General features: G+C 47.0%; 1 protein-coding gene across 1 annotated transcript in view; it reads left to right on the top strand.

Moving 5' to 3' along the window:
* PTGS1 (prostaglandin-endoperoxide synthase 1) overlaps window positions 1-19564 on the top strand; it is a 45795-nt gene extending 26231 nt beyond the window's left edge. The window contains exons 3-11 of the mRNA XM_079962097.1: window positions 3560-3676; window positions 5423-5563; window positions 6411-6554; window positions 9143-9324; window positions 12028-12111; window positions 12484-12730; window positions 13852-14138; window positions 16184-16331; window positions 17896-19564. Coding sequence (XP_079818223.1) covers window positions 3560-3676; window positions 5423-5563; window positions 6411-6554; window positions 9143-9324; window positions 12028-12111; window positions 12484-12730; window positions 13852-14138; window positions 16184-16331; window positions 17896-18257 — 1712 coding nt within the window. The 3' untranslated portion in view covers window positions 18258-19564. The remainder of the gene's footprint in view (window positions 1-3559; window positions 3677-5422; window positions 5564-6410; window positions 6555-9142; window positions 9325-12027; window positions 12112-12483; window positions 12731-13851; window positions 14139-16183; window positions 16332-17895) is intronic.
* Window positions 19565-25690: the final 6126 nt, after the last annotated feature.

Here is a 25690-nt window from a genome sequence, read left to right as displayed (position 1 = left end):
TGCAGGAGTTTGGCTCCAGTGGTGGGGTGGAGTTCATCATCCACGCTTTCTGCTCCTGTGCTCTGGGCCACGTCTACCCCTTTGTTTGTTTAGCTCAGATTGCTTCCTTATCTCAGCACTCTGTTTAATGGGGCTATAAAAAAGCATGGGGCCTGGATCCCTTGCCAGCAGGGTTGATTTGTGATGGGAAAGCCCTTGCTTCTTCAGTTGCCTAACTTTGCTACAAGGCAAGGCAACCTTCTTCAAGCCCAGTCCAGCCAAGGACAACCATGTCTCACTTGGCCAAACAGCGGAAGCTGGGTGACATCAGATATGACCCTGAGCTCTACTAAAATCCAGCACATATGTTTTCCCAAGCTGGCCAGAGAACTCTGGCCAAACCTCCACACCCTCTGAGCTTCACAGTTGTAGACAAACACCAGGAAGATTCCTGTTAAATAGAAGGAAGTTAAAACTATGGCACTCGCTTCCACAGGGGACAGTGATGGCCCCATACTTGGACAGCTTTAAAAGACGATTGAACAAATTCATGGAGAAGGAGAAGGCTAACAATGGCTTCTGTTACCAGAAAAATGCCCATTGCATATCCCACCTCCTTTTCCTTTCTCTATACAGTATGTCTGTTGTGTGCCACTGTGAAAAGAATTTTAAGGTCTTAAAGGTAAAGGGACCCCTGACCATTAGGTCCAGTCGTAGCCAACTGGGGTTGCGGCGCTCATCTCGCTTTATTGGCCAAGGGAGCCGGCGTACAGCTTCTGGGTCATGTGGCCAGCAGGACTAAGCCGCTTCTGGCGAACCAGAGCAGTGCACGGAAATGCCGTTTACCTTCCCGCCGGAGTGGTACCTATTTATCTACTTGCACTTTGACGTGCTTTCGAACTGCTAGGTTGGCAGGAGCAGGGACCGAGCAACGGGAGCTCACCCCGTCCTGGGGATTTGAACCGCCGACATTCTAATCAGTAACTCCTAGGCTCTGTGGTTTAACCCACAGCGTCACCTGCATCCCTAACCCTTTAAGGTCTTAGGTATATATTAAATGTTCATAAATGTACCAACCAAGCACGTACATAGATCAGCACAGGAAGACCGACCTGAAACCATTTTTGATTCCCAAACTGAATGTCCCCAGGATATACATGAAAATAAGTGTATATTTATGCCATATACTTTCACCTGAGTTTCCCCATGGAACAATTATTCTTGCCTCATTGCATTTGGGAAAATCCCCCATGATTCCCCTAGCCAGAGATAAGGTAGGCAGATAACCATCAGGGGAAGTTCCTGAATCTGCCATTGTTTGCTCAGATGTTCTGCATGGAGAATGTCTGCTGAGCATCCTGATTGTCTTCATCAAATGCAAATGCTTTGTGTAAAACTGTGTCTGGAACCACATGAAACTTGCTAAATCTTTAGGAATACCACGCCTTGACCTAACTGAGCCATTGTAACCCCATATTAGGTGGGATGTATTTCTGATTTTGTTTGCAAAAGGGGATGTTCTTTTCCATGCTGAAAGGCAAACCTTTAAAAAGAGTGGTTTTTCTTGTTTCTGGGTCCTTCACCTCCTGACAAAAAAAAAGGGGGGGGGACTCTATTGCAACAAATCATAAAAGATCAGCTTTGCTTTCACTGCATTTCTGCTTCAGCTCATTAATCTCTGACCAGTAACGAACTTGGGGAGTTTGGCCATCTGGTAACACTACTAGCCCTGGTGGCTGGGCTTTGCCTCTATGGTCAGAGGCAATAATGCTTCTGAATGATTGCTGGAAGCCACAGGAGGAGAGGGGGGCCTTGGGCTGAGATCCTGCTTGTGGACTTCCCATTGGGGCCTCTGGTTGACCACTGTGAGAGCAGGATGCTGGACTAGATGAGCCACTGGCCTGATCCAGCCTCGAGGCTCTTCTTACATTCTTAGCATTGGGGAATCATCACAGAAAGTGGAACGTTGGGTGGACAGCCCATGGTTATTTTGTCAATGGCATATTGCAGGAGATCCCTAAAAAAGCCAGTGTTCTCAAGGGATCCTGACTTTCTTTGTAAATCAACATTTGGCTTAAAGAAGAGGTCAGTTCATTTGAAAACACTGGTCCCTTTTTATGGAGCTTGATGCCTCTTCATAGTGTCTTGATCGGTAGGCACAACTTAAAGTACCAATACAGAGCCAGGTCTAATGTAGAGTAATTGTGGTGTTTTGGACAGTTATATGTAGATCTCTGTTCGTAAATCGTATTTCCTCTTTGCTGTTCTTTTCATTTGCGAATGGAATCACTTGCCTTAGAATACAATCCCTATACACACTTAATTGGGAGTTAGCCTATTGAACCCATTGGAATTTTCTTCTGAGTATAATAGTTTCTATAATAGCCAGCTGAAACAATTCAGGGGCAGGAGGGGCTTGCCCTGCTTCCCATCTCCCCACCCCACTCAGGCAGTCTGATGGAATAGCTGCCCCCAAGATGGCAACTGAGGGAGAGTTGGCCTGGTGGGGCTGGCCTGTCACCGCAGAGCAGATGGAGCGATAAACTGCTGGCCATCTAATTCTACATACCAGAGGTTTCATATTACATGCTAGATGCTTGTATATTGCACAGCATCAAATCAACAAGAAATAAATCTCTTGAAACCAATAGACTTATAAAGAATATTATGAACAAGAGACTCAAACATGGCTCAGGGCAGCTTACAGTAGGACTGTCAAGTAATAAATACTCAAATATCAATATGCTGCATAATTTGGACCTGTCACTGTGAGAAGAGAGAAAAATGTGTCTGCCATACTTATCATTACAGCCACTTCTATTTTTCTAGAAAAAGAGGTGCCAGAACTCACCATGAACACCTCCCTTGTTCTCTTACAATGGCAATGGCATCCACCTGAGAGGTGGCAGAACTGAGTTCTGGTGAGTTCCAGCTGGAAAAAGGTGCCCTTAGAGCGGTACTTATACTGACGGAGAACATTTTCTGTTAAGTGCAGTGCTACACCTTTTAGGGCTGCATCATCTAGATTCGCTGTTTTCGGAGTCAAAACAAAATTTAAAAATTCCTTCCAGTAGCACCCTAGAGACCAACTAAGTTTGTTATTTGTATGAGCTTTTGTGTGCATTCACACTTCTTCAGATAGTACAAGAGTGTACAGGTTTTCAGAGTGTACAAGTCCTGCTTATATCTCACCTTGATCACTCAGATCATCTGCAGGGACAAGATGGCAAGACTCATTTGACAGCAACAAGCAGCTGGGCCTATAGTCTTACCAGTCCAGTCTTATGGAACGCTCTGCCACTAGAGACTCGGCAGGCACCTTTCGTTTCAACATTTAAACGCCTGCTGAAAACTCTTCAATTTTGCCAAGCCTATGCTTGGCAAAGAACACATCTTTCCACAATAGTTGATTCCTTGATTCCTTGATTCCTGATTTTGATTGTTTTATGCAGTTTTTGCTATATGATTTTTGGGTGCAGTTGTTTGCAAGCTGTTATGATCTTTTTTATGAAGAGCAGTTTTAATAAATAAAAAGTGACAATAATTTGTTTTCTCTTCCCGCCCCTCCTGTCCCACACAGTGAATCCATGCTGCTATTTCCCATGCCAACACAAGGGCGTGTGTGTCCGGGTTGGCACAGAGGGCTACGAATGCGATTGCACCCGGACCGGCTACTTTGGCACAAACTGCTCTCTGCGTGAGTATCCCCATGGCCTTTCTGCAACATGGTGTAAGGGTGGATAAATAAGCAGATTCCAGATACTGAAGAGTCCAGAAACGGTGGGAAAAACTGCTTATCTTGAAGAACCTTCTTGTTGCCGCTGTTCTACCATTACACACTACCTCAGTCTCTGAGTGGTGAGAGGCTCCAGGGGTTCCAGTTGCTCACCCAGGCTTTGGTTTCCTTGGAACTAAGGTCACTGGAGACTGTGGGGTCTTCAGGGTCTGTGATTTATTTACACCCATAGACAGCCTGAGCATCGGAAGGAGGGGCTTATAGCATCATCACCCCAGCATATCTTGCTTAGATCCAGCACAAAGCAAGCAGGTCTCTGTGTCTCCAGCTCCCAGTCTTCTTTTTTAGTTCAGCTCTCTCTCTCTCTCTCTCTCTCTCTCTCTCTCTCTCACACACACACACACACACACACTGGCTATTATCCGTAGCCAGTGCCACTTATGCTCATCGAAGCAGTTGAGTGGGCACATGTAGAGTAAGGCAATTTTGTGGCTATCTGTTGATAGCTATTAGTCATTAATCATAATCATAATCATAATCATAATAAATTTTATTTATACCCCGCCCTCCCCAGCCAAGACCGGGTTCAGGGCGGCTAACACCAGGTGTAAAAACAACTGATTAAAATACAACTTAAAAACAAGATTAAAATACAACATTATAATGCAGCCTCATTTCAGTAGAAACTCAAATCAAAAACTTTTTGGGGATGAAAACGTCAAATCTTCACCAAGGCCAACTATCCAGACTGGTCCTACGTGGGCCAGAAAAAAGCCAGGGATTATGGATAGAAAGGGGTGAAACCTCCATGTTCAGAGGCATCTATCTGCGAATATCAGTTATCAGTGAGGCATGTTGCTTCAGTGCCTCTATTTGTTAGGCTCCCAAGAGATACCGGTAATCTGTTTGGCTGTCATGGAAAACTAGATGCTGGACTGGGTGGGCTGAGCTTTGGCATTATCCAGCCGGGCTCCTCTGGCGACATTCTGATAGGAACAAAGGGAGCAGCATTATACTGAGTCAGACCTCCAGTCTATCCAGTTTGCGTTGTCGACACTGACAGGCTGTCCAGGGTTTCATAGGAGGAAATTCCCTGCCCTACCTGGAGAAGTCATTGGGGACTGAACCATGCATGAAAAGCAGATACTTTGCCCCTGATAGCTAAGAAGGAAGCCCCCAAGTCTAGTGGCAGTCTACCTTCAAATACCAGGTGCTGGGGCCAAGCAACAGGGGAGGAGGGGGGTTGCCTGCCTGCTGTGCCTGCCTGCTTTCTGGGCACATCTGGATGGAGGCTGTGGGAACAACAGGATTCTGGATGAGCAGGGATTTTAAGCTGTAATTCCTGAATTGCAGAGGACTGGAGTGGATGACTCTTTAGGTCCCTTCCAGTGTGGTGTAGCAGAGAGCCAGTGTGGTGTAGTGGTTAAGAGCGGTAGTCTCGTAATCTGGTGAACCGGGTTTGCTTCCCTGCTCCTCCACATGCAGCTGCTGGGTGACCTTGGCCCAGTCACACTTCTCTGAAGTCTCTCAGCCCCACTCACCTCACAGAGTGTTTGTTGTGGGGGAGGGGAGGGAAAGGAGAATGTGAGCCGCTTTGAAACTCCTGAAGGGGAGTGATAAAGCGGGGTATCAAATCCAAACTACTCTTCTTCATCATCATCATCTTCCAACTCTATGATTATACGATATTTGTGTTTTCTTTCCCAGCGGAGTTCTGGACGCGGTTGCGCGATGCCCTGAAGCCGAGCCCAGCCTTCTATCATTTCATCCTGACTCACTTCCAGTGGTTCTGGACCATTGTCAACAACACCTTCATCCGGGACACTTTGATGCGTTTGGTGCTGACAAGTAAGTGAAGAGCAGTAGATTGACAGCGGGACTTCGGGTGATTGGGGGGCAGTCTCTCTGACCAACCAACCAACCAACCAACCAACCAACCAACAAACAAGCAAGCAACTCTTACCTCCCAAAAATGAGCTTTTGAGCATGATTGCACAAGGGGGCCGGGGAATTATCCCAGGAATCCTGAGATCTTGGCAAGAAGGATCCATATCCTATGGATGCTTCTAGCAGTTCACCCAGGTTTCCCACTAATTAGCATGGAGGGCATAATCCATTGGGCCGATTCGCTCCTACAGGAGGCAGTGATGGCTCCTAGCCAAAATGGCTTTGCTCTGCACATTTGGAGGCAGCAATCATTCTAAATATCATTTGCCAGAAACCGCAGGAGGCGAGAGGGCTCTTGTGAATGGATCCAACATGCCAGGTTACTGCGGGGATCTGGAGATTTCATGCTCTACAGAACAAGCCACACTGGCAACAAATGGGAGATCCCTAAGAGCAGGGGTCAGCGACCTAAGGCCCATTGGCCACAAGCGGCCCATGGGGGTCGTTTAACTGGCCCACAAGCCACCCCCGAACTGAGCCGCCCGCTTGGCAAGTCCCCACGTACTGCACTAAATCGGCACAGCACGGCACGGGGACTCGCTTTCGTGGCGCCAAAAAATCACGTCTGCACATACACAAACACTGGAAATCAAGGGCCATGGAGGGATCTCCTCTGGAGTGAACTGGCCCAGGTGAGGTAAACTTTGCCAGCCCCTGCCCAAGAGCATCACTGTGGAGGAAGGTGTCAGTTGGTCAGTCTTCCATGGAGGTTTATTTTGCACTCTTCTCTCTTTCTCTTTCTCTGCAGTCCGAGCCAATCTCATCCCCAGTCCACCCACGTACAATTCCGCCCACGGCTACATCAGCTGGGAGTCCTACGCCAATGTCAGCTATTTCACTAGGGTGCTCCCACCGGTGCCCACCGACTGCCCCACGCCAATGGGAACAAAAGGTGGGTGCAGCTCAGCAGGGCCTCCACCGCACCCCAGCTTAACTTTTCTCTTGAGATAGCAGCAGCGAAATCTGCTCCGTATCAAGTCCATTCCTGCCTTCACAGCTGTGTCACATGGCTTAACTTTTCCGAGAGATGAAAGTGGTGCAGTGTGAAAGTTTCTGTTGATAGCATCTAGGTGTGGGCTGGCAAGGAGGGCTGTGTTATTAGGGAGGGGACGCAGCTCAGGGCGAGGGTTTGTTTATTTATTTGTCTCGTCAGTGATAGGTTCAATAACAGGCACAGAACTGAAGAGTTTGGAAGGGGCTCTTTCAAATTGTCTAGTCTGACCCAATGCACAGTGCAAGCAAGACCTACAAACCAAGCCTTATGAGGAATGGTTGAAGGAATTGGATATGTTTAGCTTGGAGAAGAGGAGACTGAAAGGAAATATGATAGCCATCTTCAAATACCTGAAGGGCTGTCACATGGAAGAGGGAGCAAGCTTGTTTTCTGCCTCTCTGGAACCAACGGCTTCAAGTTACAAGAAAGGAGATTCTGACTCAACATTGGGAAGGACGTTCTCACAATAAGAGCTGTTCAGCAGTGGAGCAGACTCTCTAGGGAGGTTGTGGACTCTTGTTTTTGAACAGAGCTTGGCTGGTCATCTGTCATGTGATTTCCGCATTGCAGGGGGTTGGACTAGATGACCCTCTGGGACCCTTCCAATTCTACAATTCTGTGCTTCCGTCTGCAACTCAGGATATTACAACTGCAGCATCTTTGCTGCCTGAATATTTCCGTCCAGGAGAGGCCACTGCCTGCTGTGGAGGAGGTTTCCTCACTAGAAAGTTCTGAGAGTGTCTGTTCTACTATCAGACTCAGTCGCCTCACCTCAGAAAAGGATGTTTCAGGGTTGGGCAAGTGTCAGAAAAGGGCAGCCCAGATGATCAAGGGGACACTATGACTCTCCTGCAAGGAAAGGTTGCAGTGTTTGGGACTTTTTAGTTTAGACCATGAGTAGGCAAACTAAGGCCCAGGGTCTGGATCCAGCCCAATTGCCTTCTAAATCCGGCCTGCGGACCGTCCGGGAATCAATGTGTTTTTATATGAGTAGAATGTGTGCTTTTATTTAAAATGCATCTCTGGGTTATTTGTGGGGCATAGGAATTCGTTCATTATTATTTTTCAAAATACAGTCTGGCCCCCCACAAGGTCTGAGGGACAGTGGGCCGGCCCCCTGCTGAAAAAGTTTGCTGACCCCTGGTTTAGACAAAAGGTGACATGATAGAATAGAAAATGTATTTCTTGCATTTGTGTCCCAGCTTTTTCTCCAAGGCACTCAAGCTGGTTTACATGGTTCTCCCTCTCCTAATTTAATCTCCTGTGAGGTAAGTCAGGCTGAGAGACTGTGACTAGCCCAAGGTCACACCCAGTGAACTTCATAGCTGAGTGGGGATTTGAATCCTAGTCTCCTAGGTTGTAGTCCAGAACACTAACCCCGATACCATCCTGGCTCTCTCACAAAATTATGCAAGAAAATGGATTGAGAAAAGTTGTTATCTCTCTTGCAGGGCTACAACTCCCAGAGTGGCTTAATAATCAATCCTTCTTCATCCAGAGTTCTGGAAATAGTAGTACATCTGTGAGGAAAACAGGGAATCTCCTAAAGACCTTCACCACCCTTAACAAATTAACAGTTCCCATAAGCCTTTGTAGGAAGCTGCAACTGTTTAAAGTGGTGTCATAGCGCTTTAAATGTACTGTGTGAACATGGCCTTCATATCATTCTGGACACCTTTTGAGGATATTGAAGAAAGCTTGTGAGAATGCTTATCAACCAAATTGACTGCTCCCATTGTCAGAAGGAAAGTGTGGCTCAGAAAACGAAGCAAAGGTGCCTTTAGCTCTGTACTCCAACCTGGCTCAGCTAAAGTTGGTGCATCTCCTAAGTACAGACTTGTGGGTCTGATTTTATGTCCTGTTTCTTAAATGAATTGGAGTCCATGCACTCCCTCTCTGGTTGACTGGTGTGTGTTCCTATTTGCTCTCCTGCTGTGTGTTCACACACCTCACAGCCAGAGGTACTAAACTGAACCTTGATGTGAACTCCATTGAAAAGCCTTGTCTTTGAGTTGCTTGGATGGGAGTCTTTGTAGTGGTTCATTCACATATGAAAGCCACCACTCAATTCTGCAGCTGTTTACTATCACCTTTAACCACTTCAATTTTGATTTTCAAAAGTTAAAAAAGATGAGTCCCATGATCGACTGGTGTGTACCTGAAGGCAGCCCTGTTTAGGGAAGCTTTTAATGCTTAATAGACTATTGTATTTTACTATTTTGTTGGAAGCCACCCAGAGTGGCGGGGTATAAATAAATTATTATTATTATTATTATTGGTTATTATTATCCTATAAGGGCATGCTTGAGCCCCCTGCCTTGGCTACAGGAGTCTTGCAGCTTTAGCTGTGACTCCAGCACTGCAGGGAATTGGATTAAATGGCCATTGGGGTCTATTCCAGCTCAGCTGTTCTATGATTCTATTAAATAAATAGCCACACGCCAGAGGGGCAACTTTGGAATTGCTTTTTCGTTCCTCTCTTGCAGGGCCGCCGCAGCTTCCTGATGCACAGCTAGTAGCTGAAGAGTTTTTCCTGCGCAAGAAATTCCACCCAGACCCCCAGGGGACAAACTTGATGTTTGCGTTCTTTGCCCAACACTTCACGCACCAGTTCTTCAAGACATCTGGGAAGATGGGCCATGGCTTCACCAGAGCTCTAGGCCATGGGGTGAGCAGAGCCCTAGCATGCTAAATCCTGGGAGCCTTCAAAGCCTCATCCTGGGTCTCCTGCTGCAGAAACAAGGGCATGGAGTGACCCTCAACCCCCAGTACAACATTGATATACACTGCTTGATTATTATTTTTTTTAAAAGAACCTCAAAGTGGCTTGCAAAAAGATAAAACAAACAAACAAAATCAAGACAAAATTACAACAGTACTTTAAAACATACAAAAGTTAAAACACTAAAACAGTTTGGAATTATCTCAACTGGGTAGGCTCGATATGATACGATACGATAAACTTTATTGTCATTGTCCCATACAGAACAACAAAATTGAAAAATCTATAGCAGACATTCAAAAACCCAACAAGCCTGCTATCCCAGCCTGGTTAGCCCCCTAAAAACTCTGATACCCCATAATTGAATACAATGTACTTCCATAGAGACTACCTTACACTGCGTTTAAAACCAAAATCGCATTTGGATAGAAACTGTTTCTCAGGCGACTAGTCCTAGTCTTGATAACCCTGTACCTCCTTCCAGAAGGCAGAAGCTGAAAGAGATCATTTCCGGGGTGGGCACTATCCTGCGCTATCTCTGCAGCTTTCTTATGATACCTGGAAGCATAGATTTGATCCAAGGTGGGAAGAGTGCACCCAATTATTCTCTCCGCAGTCTTTACAACCCTGGACAGCATTGTTTTTCCCCTGACTGTGCAGCTCCCAAACCACACACACAGACCATAAGTTGATACACTCTCAACAGAACAATAGTAAAATGCCTTGTCTAAACAAGGATGTTTTTAGCAGGCACCGCGAAAAGTACAGTGAGGGCTCCTCTGCCTGATATCAAGAGGCAGGGAGTTCCAAAGTGTAGAGGCTGCCACACTAAAGGACCAAGTTTTTACTAAAGCGGGACGGGTATTATGTCGCCCCTGTAACACTGCTAGCTCTGCCAATCAAAGTGATTGAGTGGGCACATGTGAGGCAAGGGGGTCTCATAGGTAAACTGGTCCCAGGTTGTTCAGGGCTTTGTATACCAACAGGGACACCTTGAAGTTGGGCCAGTAGCAAATGGGCAACCAGTGCAGGTCTCTGAGCACAGGTATTAGCAACCGTGCTGCAGCCTTCTGCACTAACTGCAGCTTCTGGATCAGGCACAAATGAAGTCCCGCACATTGCAGCTTTGATGAAGGGGTGGAAGAAAACATGGTGGAATGGAGAAAAGACAGAACTTTTCTAGGACCAAGTGGAGTGCCCACTTCTGCAGCTGCCTAAATTCAAGGCCCTTAGAAGGTCAATGGTGGCTTCACATTTAAAAGAGCTATGCAGAGTTCAGTGAGGGTTGCTTTAGTCAAGGGCTTTTGTGGGCAATGCTTGGGCTCCATCCAAGGATGCATCACCCATGAGGACAAGGAGAATTCCAGTAGATACAGAAAGGAGCTTAAAACAGCATGTGAAGCATGAGTTTCTCTTGGCATTGAGTGACAAAACAAAAAATACATCAAATGGAAGCATGTATACTTGTGGTTTTGTAAGCCACCTTGCAAGCGTGCACATCCTGAAAGGTTGGTTAAATGCCACCCAAGTAGTGAGAGACCCCAGGGGTTCCAGGTGCTTCCCCAAGTTCAGTTTCCTTGAGACGAAGGTCATCGGAGATTGCGGTGTCTTTAGGATATGTAGTTTTATTTACACATCTATACAACCTGAGCGTAAGATAGAGAGACTCACGGCATTAACATTCCAATGGGTTTGGGGATTCAGCACAGAGCAAGCGTGTCTCTGGGTCTCCAGCTTCCAGCCTGCTTTTTTCAGCTCATCTCTCACACACCACCCTGGCTCTTGTTCTCCTACCTAGCAGCCAGGTCAGGAGGGAGAGGAAAGGCCCACCCATCAGCCTGGAGGGCCTCCTCCCTTCATTGTAGCTCCTGAAATGGAGCCCATCCTTTTGGGATGTGGATGAGGACACTGCAGTGGCCAGCCAAGGCCATCGTCTTACAAAGAAACTTCTCTGGCTAGTTCAGCAGTAGGATCCTCTCTTTGATTCTAACCCTCCCTGGGTACGGGACCCCAAGAATCGGAAGGGACTCGTGGCAGCATCCAGACTCACCTTCCAAATCCACATCACTCACTTCCAAGAATATGAATACATTAGATAAATAATATTGAAAGTCTGGCAGTCCTTTTGGAAAAGCAAAAGCTGTTCCCTGAGTTGGGTGGGTGGAATCAAGAGCAGAGAGATACAAGGGAAGGGCAATTAATCCACTCCCCATCAGGGGACTTGCTCCCAAGTAGGTTTAAACCCCAATACAGTACATATTTTTTTTTGGCCGGGAGGAGGGGCAGGACGGGCAGGGAATAAATTAATTACACAGGTTAATTTTTATATTGTTTTATTGCACACCAATGCTTTAAATTCTTTATTCTATGTTACCTGAATTTGGGTACCAGGTAAGCAATAACATCTCTAAGCAGTTTATGCAGAATATAAAATATACGTTTAAGAAGTTTATAAATGTGAGCAGTTAGAAACAGGTCCTTCTATATCTGCAGCTGGAGGCAGTGATGCTGCGAATACCAGTTGCTGGAAACCACTAGCCTGATCCGGCTGCAGGGCTCTTCTGATGTACTTACATGCTTTCAAAATTTCTAAATACAAAGCAACTGCTACAGTTTCATGAGCTGTAACCACCTGGACCTTTTCTGCAGGTGGATCTTGGACATTTATATGGAGACAACTTGGAACGCCAACATGAACTGAGGCTCTTCCGAGACGGGAAGTTGAAATACCAGGTATGAAAGAGGATAAATGGTTCTCCTGCCTTGGGAGAGCAAAACAGGATGACCCTGGACAGCTGCTTCTGATCAAAATAGTCAATACTGGGCTAGATGGGCAAACAGTCTGGCCTGCTCATCATCCTAGGTGGGGTACTCTGTCCGATGCCACAGGAGGCAAATCTGTGTTTTATTTGTCTGGTTTAGAATGTCTCTAATCCCCTTCAGAATAAATATTTCCTGGGCAGATTATGAAGCATGCACATGAGGGTGATGGGACCAAGATAAGGGCAGGTTCATATGGGAGGACATGAAATTTCAGATAGCTTGGGCCTGCGAGGTGTTTGAGATGCACCCCTGATGAGAACCCTTCCTCTCTCACCTCCCTAGGTGGTGAAAGGGGAAATTTATCCCCCGACGGTACTGGACGCCCCCGTGCACATGATCTACCCAAAGCACATCCCCGCAGAAAAGCAGCTGGCTGTGGGCCAGGAGGTGTTTGGGCTGCTCCCGGGACTCATGATGTACGCCACCATTTGGCTCCGCGAGCACAACCGCGTCTGTGACCTTCTCAAGCAGATTCACCCCACCTGGGATGATGAGCAGCTGTTCCAGACCACAAGGCTCATTCTTATTGGTGTGTGAGGGGGGAGGGCTGTGGGGGAGGGCAACAGGGCAGAGGGGTGTTTCAACCAAGCGCCATGCCAACATTCTTCCAGTGTTATTTCCTCCACACAGACACGCACACACGCACTCATCCATTCTCCATCATTTAATGAGGAAACAATTTGCATTTGAAAATTATAGACTTGGTAGCATTGGAAAGATATTCCACACACACACAGAGAGAGATCATGAATCTCAGGAATCTCAGCTAAATAATCCCTGACAGAGGGCCACCCAACCTCTGTTGAAAAACCTCCAGTGGAGTCCACCACCAAAGGAACAAGAGAGGCGAAATCTGTGAAGCTGACTTGTTTTACTACCAGTATTTTAAAAAGCACATAAGCATCAGATTTCCTGGATTCTTGACCTGTTTGGACAGACTAGGAAGCTGGTACAGCTCCAAAGTCCAGCATGATAATACCACCTCGCAGATTGATGTTTGTATGTTAAAAACTTTGTTGTGGAATGGACCACCAAGCCCTTATTATCTTCAGGGCTTAGGTGGGATTGGCAAAGTGAGACGTTTGCGGCTTTTTAGTTCAAGAGGTGAGTGACATAGTAGAAGTATACAATGTTAGGCCTAGCATGGAGAAAGTGGAGAGAGAAAAGTCCCCCCCCCCACGTAATAGTAATAATTATATATTTATTCATACCCTGCCTTTTGGCCTGTCAGAATGCATAGCACTAGAACTCTGGGACATCAAGTGACGCGGAGTGTTGGAATATTCAGGACAGACAAAGTCCTTCTTCATGCACCATATAGTTAAACTATGGAACCGCAGCAATAGCCACCGACCTAGATCGCTTTAAAAAAGGGATAGACAAATTCATGGAGGAGACGGCTGTCAATCGCTTCTAGCTATGATGGATGTGCTCTGCCTCTGCAGTTAGGAGCAGCAGTGCTCCTGCAAACCAGAAGCTGGAAACCACAGGAAGGGAGAAGGCTCCTGTGCTTAAATCCTGTTTGCTGGATTCCCATTGGGCATCTGGAAGGCTAGATGGGGCCCCTTTGGCCTGATCCTTGTGTTCTTAGATCACGAGCTCAGTTGCCTGCATCCTCACCCCTTGACTCCCTCCCTCTGCTCTTCCCAGGTGAGACCATCAAGATCGTCATTGAGGACTATGTCCAGCATCTGAGTGGCTACTTCCTACAGCTGAAGTTCGACCCAGAACTCCTCTTTGGAGTCCAGTTCCAGTACCGGAACCGCATTGCAGTGGAATTCAACCAGCTCTACCATTGGCATCCACTGATGCCAGATACCTTCAAGATCCAGGATCAAGAGTACAGCTACAACCAGTTTGTCTACAACACCACTATGCTGATGGACTATGGAGTGGAGGCCCTTGTAGATGCCTTCTCCAGGCAGCAAGCTGGGCAGGTGGGTGCATTGGCCACACCCATCCCAAAGGGCCAAGCCAATCTTGAGGAGCAGGATGGTTCTTGGTCCACCAGGATGGGAAAGCGAGCAAACCTAGTGAACTGACATACCTCAAGTAGCCCTACCATGCCAGCTGCGACTGTCGGCTTTTAGTTCTAATAGATCAGTGGTTCCCCAGCTTTTCTGGGACACTGCCCCCTGGTTTTGCAAGCTTGCCCCAGTGTCCCCCTACCCTATAAAAAGCATTACAGTGGTACCTCTGGATGTGAACAGGATCCGTTCTGGAGCCCTGTTCACATCCTGAAGTGAACACAACCTGCATCTGCGCGTGTGCGCAGGTCGCGATTCACTGCTTCCATGCATGCATGTGACGTCATTTTTAGCGTCTGTGCATGCGCAAGCGGGGAAACCCGGAAGTAATGCATTCTGTTACTTCCGGGTTGCCGCGGAGCGTAACCTGAAAACACTCGACCTGAAGCATATTTAACCCAAGGTATGACTGTATTCAGAATAGCGGTTTACATGACCCACTGTGGAAGATACCAACACAATAAAATTCAAAACAGTGACAATTAAGCACACATTTGTTGAAAAGAGAATTAAAGCTATTTAGTGTAATTAAGTCAATGAAACTGATGAACTTGATCCAGTGATATCAGCTTAGCAAGAGACTTAGATACCACCTTTAGTAACTATTTCACTGTTCAGTAAATTCTCAATGTGACAGATGGGCTTGATGAAGTGAAACCAGTTTCCCAATACCTGGTTTAAAATCGCTTAGCAGGAATCATTCATATATATATATACACATACACACAGTGCTTTTTTCTGGGGGACACATTGTGAATCTAAGTTTGGCCTCATTGAAGCGCATTATTTCAATATGAGTAGGAAAAAGAGGACCCCTAAACATTTTTTTAAAAGGAAAAAAAAAGCACTGCACGCACACACACACTCTTCACCTATCACAGATTCATTCAGAAAATAAATAGCTGTTGCCAGTAATTAGCTAAACAAACGTGAACAAAGGAAACAGATTTGACAATGAGAGGAGCAGTAAAACTTTAAATATAAAGTGAGGAAGGTGTTTTGCTTTAGGAAGGTGTAACCTGGCCAATGGTAAGTAAACACTTGGCGCGCTCAGAGGCACCCACCTCCAGCGCACCCTTGCCTCTTAGCACCCCACTAGGTAATCCTCTCCTAGGGGGTGATAGCACCCACTTGGGAACCATTGTTGCAGAGAGTCTGGATAAGAGTTTGAACAGTGCATTTGTTGTTGTCTTTCTTTGTTTTTTTGCTGTGCTAATTTGTGGCCTCTTTCTTCCCCTCCGTCCCATAAAAGGCTATTTTCATATAAATGCCTGGCCAGCATGGCTGAGGATTTTCAGCCTTACTGCTCATTCAAAGTTTTCATGCTCACAGGCTATTTTATTGCTTCCTGTTCAGTACAGCTGAGGGATTTGTGATCAGCTGCACCTTAAGAGAAGGAAAATTATAGCTCCATAAAGAAAGAAGAGGGGAGAAGTAAACAATGAATGGTAATTAAAGCCACTAATGGGGAACAGGAACTGACTAATCTTGGGGCAATTCACCACAAATCCCTCAGCCTTTTTGACTAGAAAGGAAGGACATGGGAAGGCCTGCAATGAAAACTTATTAACATTGCAGGGGACCCTTAACTGAAGGAGACTTACATGTGAGTAGACATTGCAGAAGGGTCATGGTCCCAGGAAGAGACTTAATGGGACCACAGTGCTATATTAAGTGCTGCCCCAAACCATCATTTTAATTACCCTTCCTGCTGACTGTAGAAAAGCAGAGCCTCAGTCCTGCAGCTGTGGAAGCAACTTTGGTGTCAGAAGTGGGATTTGGATTTTGACCCCTGCCCTCCCAACGGATGGTCTGCCGGCTAGATCTGACCCCTAACCATCCCAACAAATTACTTATGATTACATGCAAACGGGAACTTCTCAAGGGTGGGTGGGAAATCTAGGTGGCTTGGCCCCTCCCCTCCTGCTAACCAAGCCTCTCCATTGGCTTTTCAGATCGGCGGGGTACCGAACATCCACAAGCAGCTTCTTAAAGTGGCCATTGGAGTCATTGAGGAGTCAAGGCTGCTGCGCCTCCAGTCCTTCAACGAATACCGGAAGAGGTTTGGCATGAAGCCCTACACGTCCTTCCAGGAGCTGACAGGTAGGGCAGGCAACCTGCTGGAATGAGGGCAGGGGGCTCCCAGAGGGGTCACCATGCGGGGCACTTTAGATGCCACCCCCACCCTGCAAAGGCCATTGTGTTTCCCTGTGAGGAAAAGGCTAAAAAGTGTGTGTGTGTGTGTGTGTGTGTGTGTGTGTGCTGGTGTTTTAATTTGGGGAGGGGGAGTGGTAGAGGGTGAAGGGAGATGTTGGTTTCTGATAGAGTATGCATGGAGTAGAGCCTGTTTTTCCTAGAGTGCTTGAATTCAATGTTGTCCATTGAAGTGGACACGTAGAAGATTCAGAACTGTTTATTAATTATTATATTTGAATGTATCACTCACCTTTCACCCTGAGGTCCCAGACATCCCCACCCCGCAGCATACAGAACTCATTGCCACAAGATGCATCACTGCAAGGATGATGACTTAGCCTTAGAGGCTCAGTCCAGTGAGGGGGAGGAGCCAGGGTAGTTAAGCGGAAAGTCCATATTCAGAGGCAGGCTACCCCTGAAGCCGAGGGGCAGGGATGGGTGGGGGTGTTTAGGCGGAAGAGGAAAATTGTCTGTTGTGAAAATAACATGGGGAGGAAGAGACCCCTTGTGTCTTCTTGAGTGCCTTGAAGGAAAATGAGATATAATTTTTGAAATACAGTGGTACCTCTGGTTGCAAACGGGATCCGTTCCGGAGCCACATTAGCAACCTGAAAGGAACGCAATCCGTGTCTGCGCACGCACGGGTTTCGATACACCGCTTCTGCACATGTGCGTGACGTCATTTTGCACAAGTGGTGGAACCCAGAAGTAACCCTTTCCAGTACTTCCGGGTCACTGCAGGATGCAACCTGAAAAAAGTATCATGAAGCAAACATAACAAGAGGTATGACTGTAAATGAAATTCAGAGTCATGGCTCACTTTTGAGCAGAAGAGGAGCCCCGCTGGATCAGGCCCATGGCCCATCTAGCACAGCATCTCATTCTCACAGTGGCCAACCAGATTCTCCAATGGGAAACCCGTAAGCACAAGAGCAACTCTTCCCTCCCGTTTTGTTGTTTAGTTGTTTAGTTGTGTCCGCCTCTTCGTGACCCCCTGGACCAGAGCACGCCAGGCACTCCTGTCTTCCACTGCCTCTCGCAGTTTGGTCAAACTCATGCTGGTAGCTTCGAGAACACTGTCCCACCATCTCATCCTCTGTCGTCCCCTTCTCCTTGCGCCCTCCATCTTTCCCAACATCAGGGTCTTTTCCAGGGAGTCTTCTCTTCTCATGACGTGGCCAAAGTCTTGGAGCCTCAGCTTCCCTCCCGTAGTTTCTAGCAATTGAGATTTGGAAGCATTTCTTCCTCCCAACTGTGGAGGAAGAGCCGAGCAATCAAGGCTGGGAGCCATTAATTGGACAAATTCATGGAAGAGGCCAAGGCAATCCCCTTTCAAAGCCATCCATGGTGGTGGCTGCTACTGTCTCCTGCAGGAAGGAGTCCCATAGATTAACTGTGCGCTGTGTGAAGGAGGAACTTTGTCTGCCCTAAATCTTTCATATTCAGTTCTTCCTCTCTCTCCTTCTCTCAGGTGAAGAAGAAACTGCTGCCAAACTGGAGGCCCTGTACAGAGACATTGACGCCCTTGAGTTCTACCCAGGTCTGCTGGTGGAGAAGAGCCAGCACAACTCGATTTTCGGCGAGAGCATGGTGGAGATCGGGGCCCCATTCTCCTTGAAGGGTCTTTTCGGGAACCCCATCTGCTCCCCAGAGTACTGGAAGCCCAGCACCTTTGGTGGTGAGGCTGGCTTCCAGCTGGTGAACACGGCCTCACTCCAGAAACTGGTGTGCCTCAATGTCAAGAGGTGTCCCTATGTGGCCTTCCGGGTTCCTGGTGGTGGAGAGGACGCCGTTGTGCTTGCAAAGGAGAAGGGGCCATTGGATGAGCTCTAGGATGAGCATCGGGGGCAGAGGGCAGGGGCTCCTCCTTGGCTTGGCTGTGGTCCAGCCAGTGGCAAGTGGCAAGGAGCGGTGGTAGACTATGGCTGGCTGGTGGGGAGGAATGGAGAGAACGGAACAGCATCCCTGCTCATCACACACCTGGAAATGTATTGTGGAGGGTTAGGTTCAGAGAGGAGAATTAAAAGTACAGTTTACTGGGAGAAATGAAAAGCCTTTTGTGGTCTGCCTGTCCTCTGCCCAGCCGGCTTCCTCTTTCCCTTCCACCTTCTTCTTCCAAGGTCATTTTGGCCCATCACACGCAGCAGTAAAACATGTAATACAGGGATGTTGTTGGGTGCCAATACCTTTCTCCTTATGACACATAGCCCAAATCACCTGCTGCTCCTGCTTTCAACTTTGATTTTTATTTGTTTTACTTTGCTTTCTAAGGAGGGCTGGGCACTGTTGGGGAGCTCCTCAGCCACCTGTCCTGTTAATGTCCCAGTTGTCTAGACATAAAAACCAGCACAACACATTATATGCAGATTTATGTCTGCTTCATCATATGCCACGGGTTCCAATTGTATCTTTCACCCCCTGGAGCCAGTTCCCAAACATCATTCCCTAAAATCTCTAGAGGAAAATATAGAATTGCAGAACCATGAAGTCGTAGGGGACTCCAAGGGTCATGTAGCCCAACCCCTTGCAATGCAGTAAAGCATGCAAGACAGATGGCCATCCACCCTCTGCTTCAAAATCTCCAAGGAAGGAAAGTCCACAACCTCTCGTGGGAGACCATTCCACTGTCAAACAGCTCTTACTCTCAGAAAGTTCTTCCTGATGTTTAGTTGTAATCTCCTTTCTTGTAACTTGAAGCCATTGGTTCGAGTCCTACCCTCCATGGCAGGAGAAAACAAGTTTGCTCCCTCTTCTGTGTGACAGCCCTTAAGGTATTTGAAGATGGCTATCGTATCTCTTCTCACTCTCCTCTTCTCTAGGCTAAACATACCCAGCTCCTTCACCCGTTCCTCATAAGGCTTGGCTTCCAGACACACTTGATCACATCTTTTGCCCTCCTCTGCACACTTTCCAGCTTGTCAATAGAATTGCAGAACCAGTTCGATCTCTTTTAAACCTGTGGTGTATACGTGCCTTAGAATAATAGGTTTGGGAAATTTTTGTGGGGGATATAAAGTGTTTTCCTTTTGACCTCCACTCAGGTGAGTGTGTGAGAGTGTGTGTTTCTGCTATGGGGCGGAGAGGGTGTTGGGAGTGAAGGGAATGGTCGGAATAAATAGTGATTTCATTTCCAAAAGTCACACATGTGCTTCCTTTCTTTAGGGTGGGGAACCATTTATCATGCCATCAACTGGCAAACATGGTTGATGCTGGGGGCACAGGTGTGGTTGGTGGGTCCTTGAGGACAAGATCCAGCACTGCCTTGCATGCCTTTCAGCCCGTCATTCTCCTGAAAGTGCTAAGATCTCTGTTCCAGGAGTGGGGAGACTCTTTCAGACCAAGGGCTGGTTGGCCACTGTGGGAGCAGGATGGACTAGATGGGCCATTGGCCTGATCCAGCAGACTCCTCTTATGAGAAATATTGGTGGCTGGTTTGCATGGAGTCCATGGAGAGAGAGAGAGCTGCAGATTCAAAGTCTCAGTCAGTGAGCCTAGGGTGGTGATCAGCCACCGGGCACCTGCATGTGCCAACCTAGCCCTTGCCACACTCTCAGTTACTGCCCACTGCACAGGCATGGTATTCAAGGAACTCGATCAAGGTTGGCTCATGGTTTTTTGACACATTACCACTCCAGTTCTCTGTCCCACAGGGCAGGAGGGGCGCGCAGTGAGCCAATTGTGAGAGTTTCAAGGTGCAACTATGGCCCACTGAAAACATTTTGGGCTATGAGTTGGAGAAACCCAAATGCCATCACCAGCTAACACTAAAAGTTCAACTGTGAAAATGCTCTCCTATGGAAGGCACCAGTTGGTCAGTGCCTGTGGAGTCGCCAGCTACCACACTCCTGTGCTGCTCCAGTGTGTTTCAACAAGGCTTAAGCAGGAGATTGTGGCAGATTGTGGCCCATGGGTCAGATTTCGCTCCCTTTTGCTCCCATGTCTGCGGGGGAAGGCTTACCCTCTCCCGAAAGAGCCAGTTGGTCCCATGGCAAGACATCCATGCATGGTCAACTCTTTAGACGTGTGAGGTAAAGGTAATGGTACCCCTGACCATTAGGTCCAGTTGTGGCTGACTCTGGGGTTGCGGCGCTCATCTCACTTTACTGGCCAAGGGAGCTGGTGTAGAGCTTCCGGGTCATGTGGCCAGCATGACTAAGCCGCTTCTGGCAAACCAGAGCAGCCCACAGAAACACCGTTTACCTTCCTGCCAGAGCGGTACATATTTATCTACTTGCATTTTGACGTGCTTTCGAACCGCTAGGTTGGCAGGAGCAGGGACCGAGCAACGGGAGCTCACCCCATCGCGGGGATTCGAACCGCCAACCTTCTGATCGGCAAGTCCTAGGCTCTGTGGTTTGACCCACAGCGCCACCCGTGTCGCTCTTAGACATGTGAACAGGGTGCTTAATAGGCCCAGCTCACTAGCAAACTCTGAGGTGGTGGCAGCAGATAAGACACCTTTCCTGTTTTTCTTTTGCAGCTATCGCAAGTGGGGGGGCACAGGGGGGAATATCTAATAAATTTAAAAGCTTCTTCAGAAGAGATGATGAGGCCACCCCTGGGGGTATAATGCAGGGAGGTGGCGCCCCCAAGTAAAACCCAATCTCCCTGTGTTTATTTTTAATTGGCCATGAAAAACAAAGCAGAGGCGTCAACCAGTAGAGAATGGAAAACTTATATTGTTATCATTGTTTATGAATTAGTAAAACTGGGCAGCTGGTATAGGTAGCTGATATTGTCTTACAGCAGGTTTTGCAAGTCAAAGTATGAGTCAAAATGCAATGGCCAGCTCAGAAAAGGAAGTGGGGGGGGGGAGTGGAAGAGATATTTTAGCTCTGCACGAAGGTCTTCAAGCTGCTGGTGCTGCCACCGCAGATTAAACTATTGACTGGGCGTAGCTTTATCAGAATAACATTTTCTGAGATAGAATTGGAACCTTCCCCAACCTGGTGCCCTCCAGGTGTTGTGGAGTACAACTGTGACATCAGTCCCTGTGATTGGCCTCAATGGCTGGGCCTGATGGGAGTTGTAGAAGACATCTAGATGGCACCTGATTGGTAAAGGGTTCACCTAACCCCCTGCTGTAGCATGTTAATATTGCTGCCATAGCAGCAATATAAGGATCTAGGGGTCTGGGTGGACCACACGTGCCAGGGGTTAACATGAGTCTAGACTGTGATGCAGCAGCAAAAAATGCTAATGCTATTCTAGGCTGCATCAACGGAAGTCTAGGGCCCAAATCATGGAAAGTAATAGCGCCACTCTCTTCTGCCTTGGTCAGACCACACCTGGCGTCCTGTGTCCAGTTCTGGGCACCACAGTTTAAGAAGGATGTTCACAAGCTGGAAGGTGTGTGGAGGACGACGGCCAGGGTGATTAAGGGTCTGGAAACCAAGCCTTGTGAGGAAAGGTTGAGGGAGTTGAGGGTGTTTAGCCTAGAGAAGAGAAGAGAAGACTGATAGGAGAGACAATAGCCATCTTCAAATATCTGAAGGGCTGTCAGATGGAATGTAGTAATATCCAAGGCAACACGATGACCAAATACAATGATACGATATCAATATACACTCTTTATATAATATGAAATATATGAAAACACATAAACAGAAAACTTATGAATCTTTGAAAGTCACAAAATATGCACTCTTAATGGATTCTCTTGAAAACATAAAACCAAATAAACATAAGTCTTATAAGTCTCTGAAAGTCTTTGAAGATTATGCAAGTCTCTGAAAGAAGCAATGCGTCAGATTCCACATAGTGCAGCATCCTGTTCTCACAGTGGACAACCAGATGCCCGTGCGGGGAAACCTGCAAGTGGGCCCTGAGCATAAGAGCAACACTCTTCCCTCCTGCGGCCCCCTCCCAGCATTCAGAGGCATTTATTGCCTTTGACCATGGAAGCAAAGCAGAGCCATTGTGGCTAGCAGCCCCTGATAACCTTCTCTTCCATGAATTTTGGTGGCCATCCCTGCCTCCTCCTGTGGGAGTGAGTGCCATAGTTTTACTATGTGCTTTGTGAAGATGTACATGTACAGTCATACCTTGGGTTACAGACACTTTGGGTTGTGCGATTTCAGGTTGCGCTCCGGGTTACTTCCGGGTTTCAGCGCTTGTGCAGAAGCGCTAAATCGCACTTTGCCCATGCACAGAAGCGCCAAATCGCAACCCGCACATGCACAGACACGGCACTGCGGGTTGCGGACACTGTGGGTTGCGAACGTGCCTCCTGCATGGATCACGTTCACAAGCCGAGCGTCCACTGTACTTTCTTTTGTTTGTCCTGAATCTTCCAACATTCTGCTTCATTGAGTGTCCACAAGTTCTCGCATTAGGAGAGAGGGAGAAAAACTTTTCTTTGTCCACTTTCTTCATGCTGTGCATAATTTTACAAACTTTTACCTTTTCACCTCTTACTTACCTTTTTTCTGAACTAAAAAGTCCCAAACAGTGGACAGGCAGCCATCCACCAAACTAATTTTCATGTCAGTGTTCAGCCTAGGGGTGGAAAAGAAAAAGAGAGGAATAGATGGGTTACAACAGGGAGGCTGGATTTTCTTGTTGTTGTTTTGATGACCAGTTTGCACAGAATTGTAACCTGAGCCTCATGCAAAAAAGGCTTTCGGGAAGGAGACAGATGGTGCGCCAACATTTCTAGTAAACAAGTATTAGCCTCACATGGTCCAGACACAGGTTGGGAAATTTAAAAAGGAAACCTAAAGGGCATCTGTGTGTTTGAGATCAAGCTTGCATGGTCTTAAAAACACTTTGGGGTTTTTTTTAGTGTTTGGGTGTATGCTCACTGATAGGCAGGAATGAAGAATGTATCCAGCTGAGCATGAGCACAGTTACATTCCTTGTATCACGGAATAAGTCATATCTACTAATGCTCTGCAAGCCTCCAATGGCTGCAAGAGCTTCTGGGCCAAAGCAGGTCAAAGTGCACGTTGCCAAATGGGAAAACCCACATCCCACCAATGGGTGGGATAGAATCATAGAATCATAGAATCATAGAGTTGGAAGAAACCACAAGGGCCATCGAGTCCAACCCCCTGCCAAGCAGGAAACACCATCAGAGCACTCCTGACATATGGTTGTCAAGCCTCTGCTTAAAGACCTCCAAAGAAGGAGACTCCACCACACTCCTTGGCAGCAAATCCCACTGTCGAACAGCTCTTACTGTCAGGAAGTTCTTCCTAATGTTTAAGAGAGCAGGAAGAAGCTTAGGCTGGTCCTTCAACACAGTTGCTTCTTGCAATCCAAAAGGATTTATTTGCTTAGCACTTTTGTACCTTGGGCTGTATGAGGTTTTGGGGAGCAGTAGTGCCTCTGGTGCGGTACATGTCATTCTTAGGTAGTTTGTCCGCCTTTGGTCCCCACCCTGCACTCATTTCTCACCTGTGGTTCCTGGAAGCTGTCAGCATGTGACAGCAGCCACAGCCTGGGAACGGCTTTGACTGGCAGGCTAAACCAGGTGAGGAGAGCTGATGGTTCTCAAACCCTCAGTGAGTTAGGGATTTCCCCTGAATGTGAAGACAAGGTTCTCATGCATTGAACAGATGAGACCAAGAGTCAAGAAGATTGTTTCTGCATATGCTGTAGAGGGAAGTGAGGGGCAGGTGGGGCTCCTCAACCTAGGAAGGTAGACCTTCTAGGAGAAGGAAAGCTCTAGTCCTAAACAAGACAAGGCAAGGCTCAGGAGTAAACTACACAAATCCCTAGGATGGTTGGGTGGTGCCTTGTATGCCTCCTTCCAGCAACTCATGCAGCCCAGCGGTGCCAAATATCTTGCTCTGCTTTCCTTTGGACCACATCAGTGTGTTGTCATCTGGGGAGGTCACCTCAGAGCTGCTAACACAGTGGTTTGTCTTCACCCTGGAGGTGCACTCCATTGTCTCTCGAGACAGACGGAAGCCAAACACATTCATACCCTGCTCCTCAGCCAAGAGGGCCCCCAGGGCAGCTTGCAATAAAAAGAGAGAGACATGATACAAAAGGAGGGGGAAAGGGACAGGAGGGGAAGAAAATAGCCCCCTGCTCTAGGTCAGCTATCACCCCTCCATCACAATATGATCTGGACTTCATGATAAAGTGGACTGAGATAGGCCATAGGTAGCTTGAGGTGGTATCCAACTGGTGCAGGTTGTGTGCTGTTGCTGGAAACTGCAGGATGGGAGAGTATCCTTGTACACAGATCCTGCTTGTGGGGTTCACACAAGAGCATCTGGTTGGCCACTATGAGATCAGGAGGCTGGACTAGATGGGTCCTTGGCTTGATCCAGAAGGCTCTTATTATGGTATTATGAGTTTCAGTGCTTTTGCTTGTGTTCTGAACAGAGACAAAGGATTTTTTGTGCTTGAAAGGGATTATGTAGTTTATCAGCGCCAGTGTCTCACACAAAATCTCACACAACATCTCACACAAAATCTAAGTGACCTGTAGATAGGATCGTATGAACTGAGAATAGAGGCGTATGCACCTTTATTATCCATGAAAATCTTTCAATAAAAACCTTTTTTTTAAAAACAACAACCTGTTTTATGGATTAGCAACCATCAATTGGTCTGCACTTTTCTGCATTTTGTTCACTTCAGCCATTTCCCCAATTCTCCGGTCCCAAACACTTGTATTTCACCTGCATCTCAGATTAGTACTCTGTGTATCTGATGAAGTGGGCTGTTGTCCATAACAAGTGACACCATAATCAGCGTGTTAGTTTTCAAGGTGCTGCAAGACTCTGTGGAAAGGAAAACCATTTGGTCTTCAGATGTTGCTTATGCCAAAAGGGCTCCCACAAAGGATCACAACATTATTTTCTTGATGTTAGTAAATACTAGTGAACTCAGATGCTTGTTACTGAGAAAGGTAAACTAATTTAATTCATTAGGCTATGAAAACAAATGCATTTCATACCTCCAGCATCTGGGTTTTTTGGGCTGGCTCAGAGAGAAGTCCTATCGGTATTATTATTATTTATTAAATTTGTAAACCTTCATTCAAAGATCACAGGGCAGTTTACAATATAAAAACACAAAATACATACCATAATAACAAACAAATATCTTAAAAGGCAATACAGTAGTACCTCCAGTTATATAACCCTCTGGTTATATAAAATTCAGGATGTGAAAACGGCAAATCTGGAAGTATTTTACCGGGTTTCACTGCACACACATGTGCAGAAGCGGTCCTCATGTTGTGGAAGCCTCGGGATCCGACCAGACCTCTGGAACAGATCCCATTCGCAACCGAAGCTACCACTATA

The sequence above is a fragment of the Podarcis cretensis genome, assembly GCF_951804945.1.
Source record: "Podarcis cretensis genome assembly, chromosome: Z".
NCBI lineage: Eukaryota > Metazoa > Chordata > Lepidosauria > Squamata > Lacertidae > Podarcis > Podarcis cretensis.
This window is presented reverse-complemented; position numbering and strand designations above follow the sequence as displayed.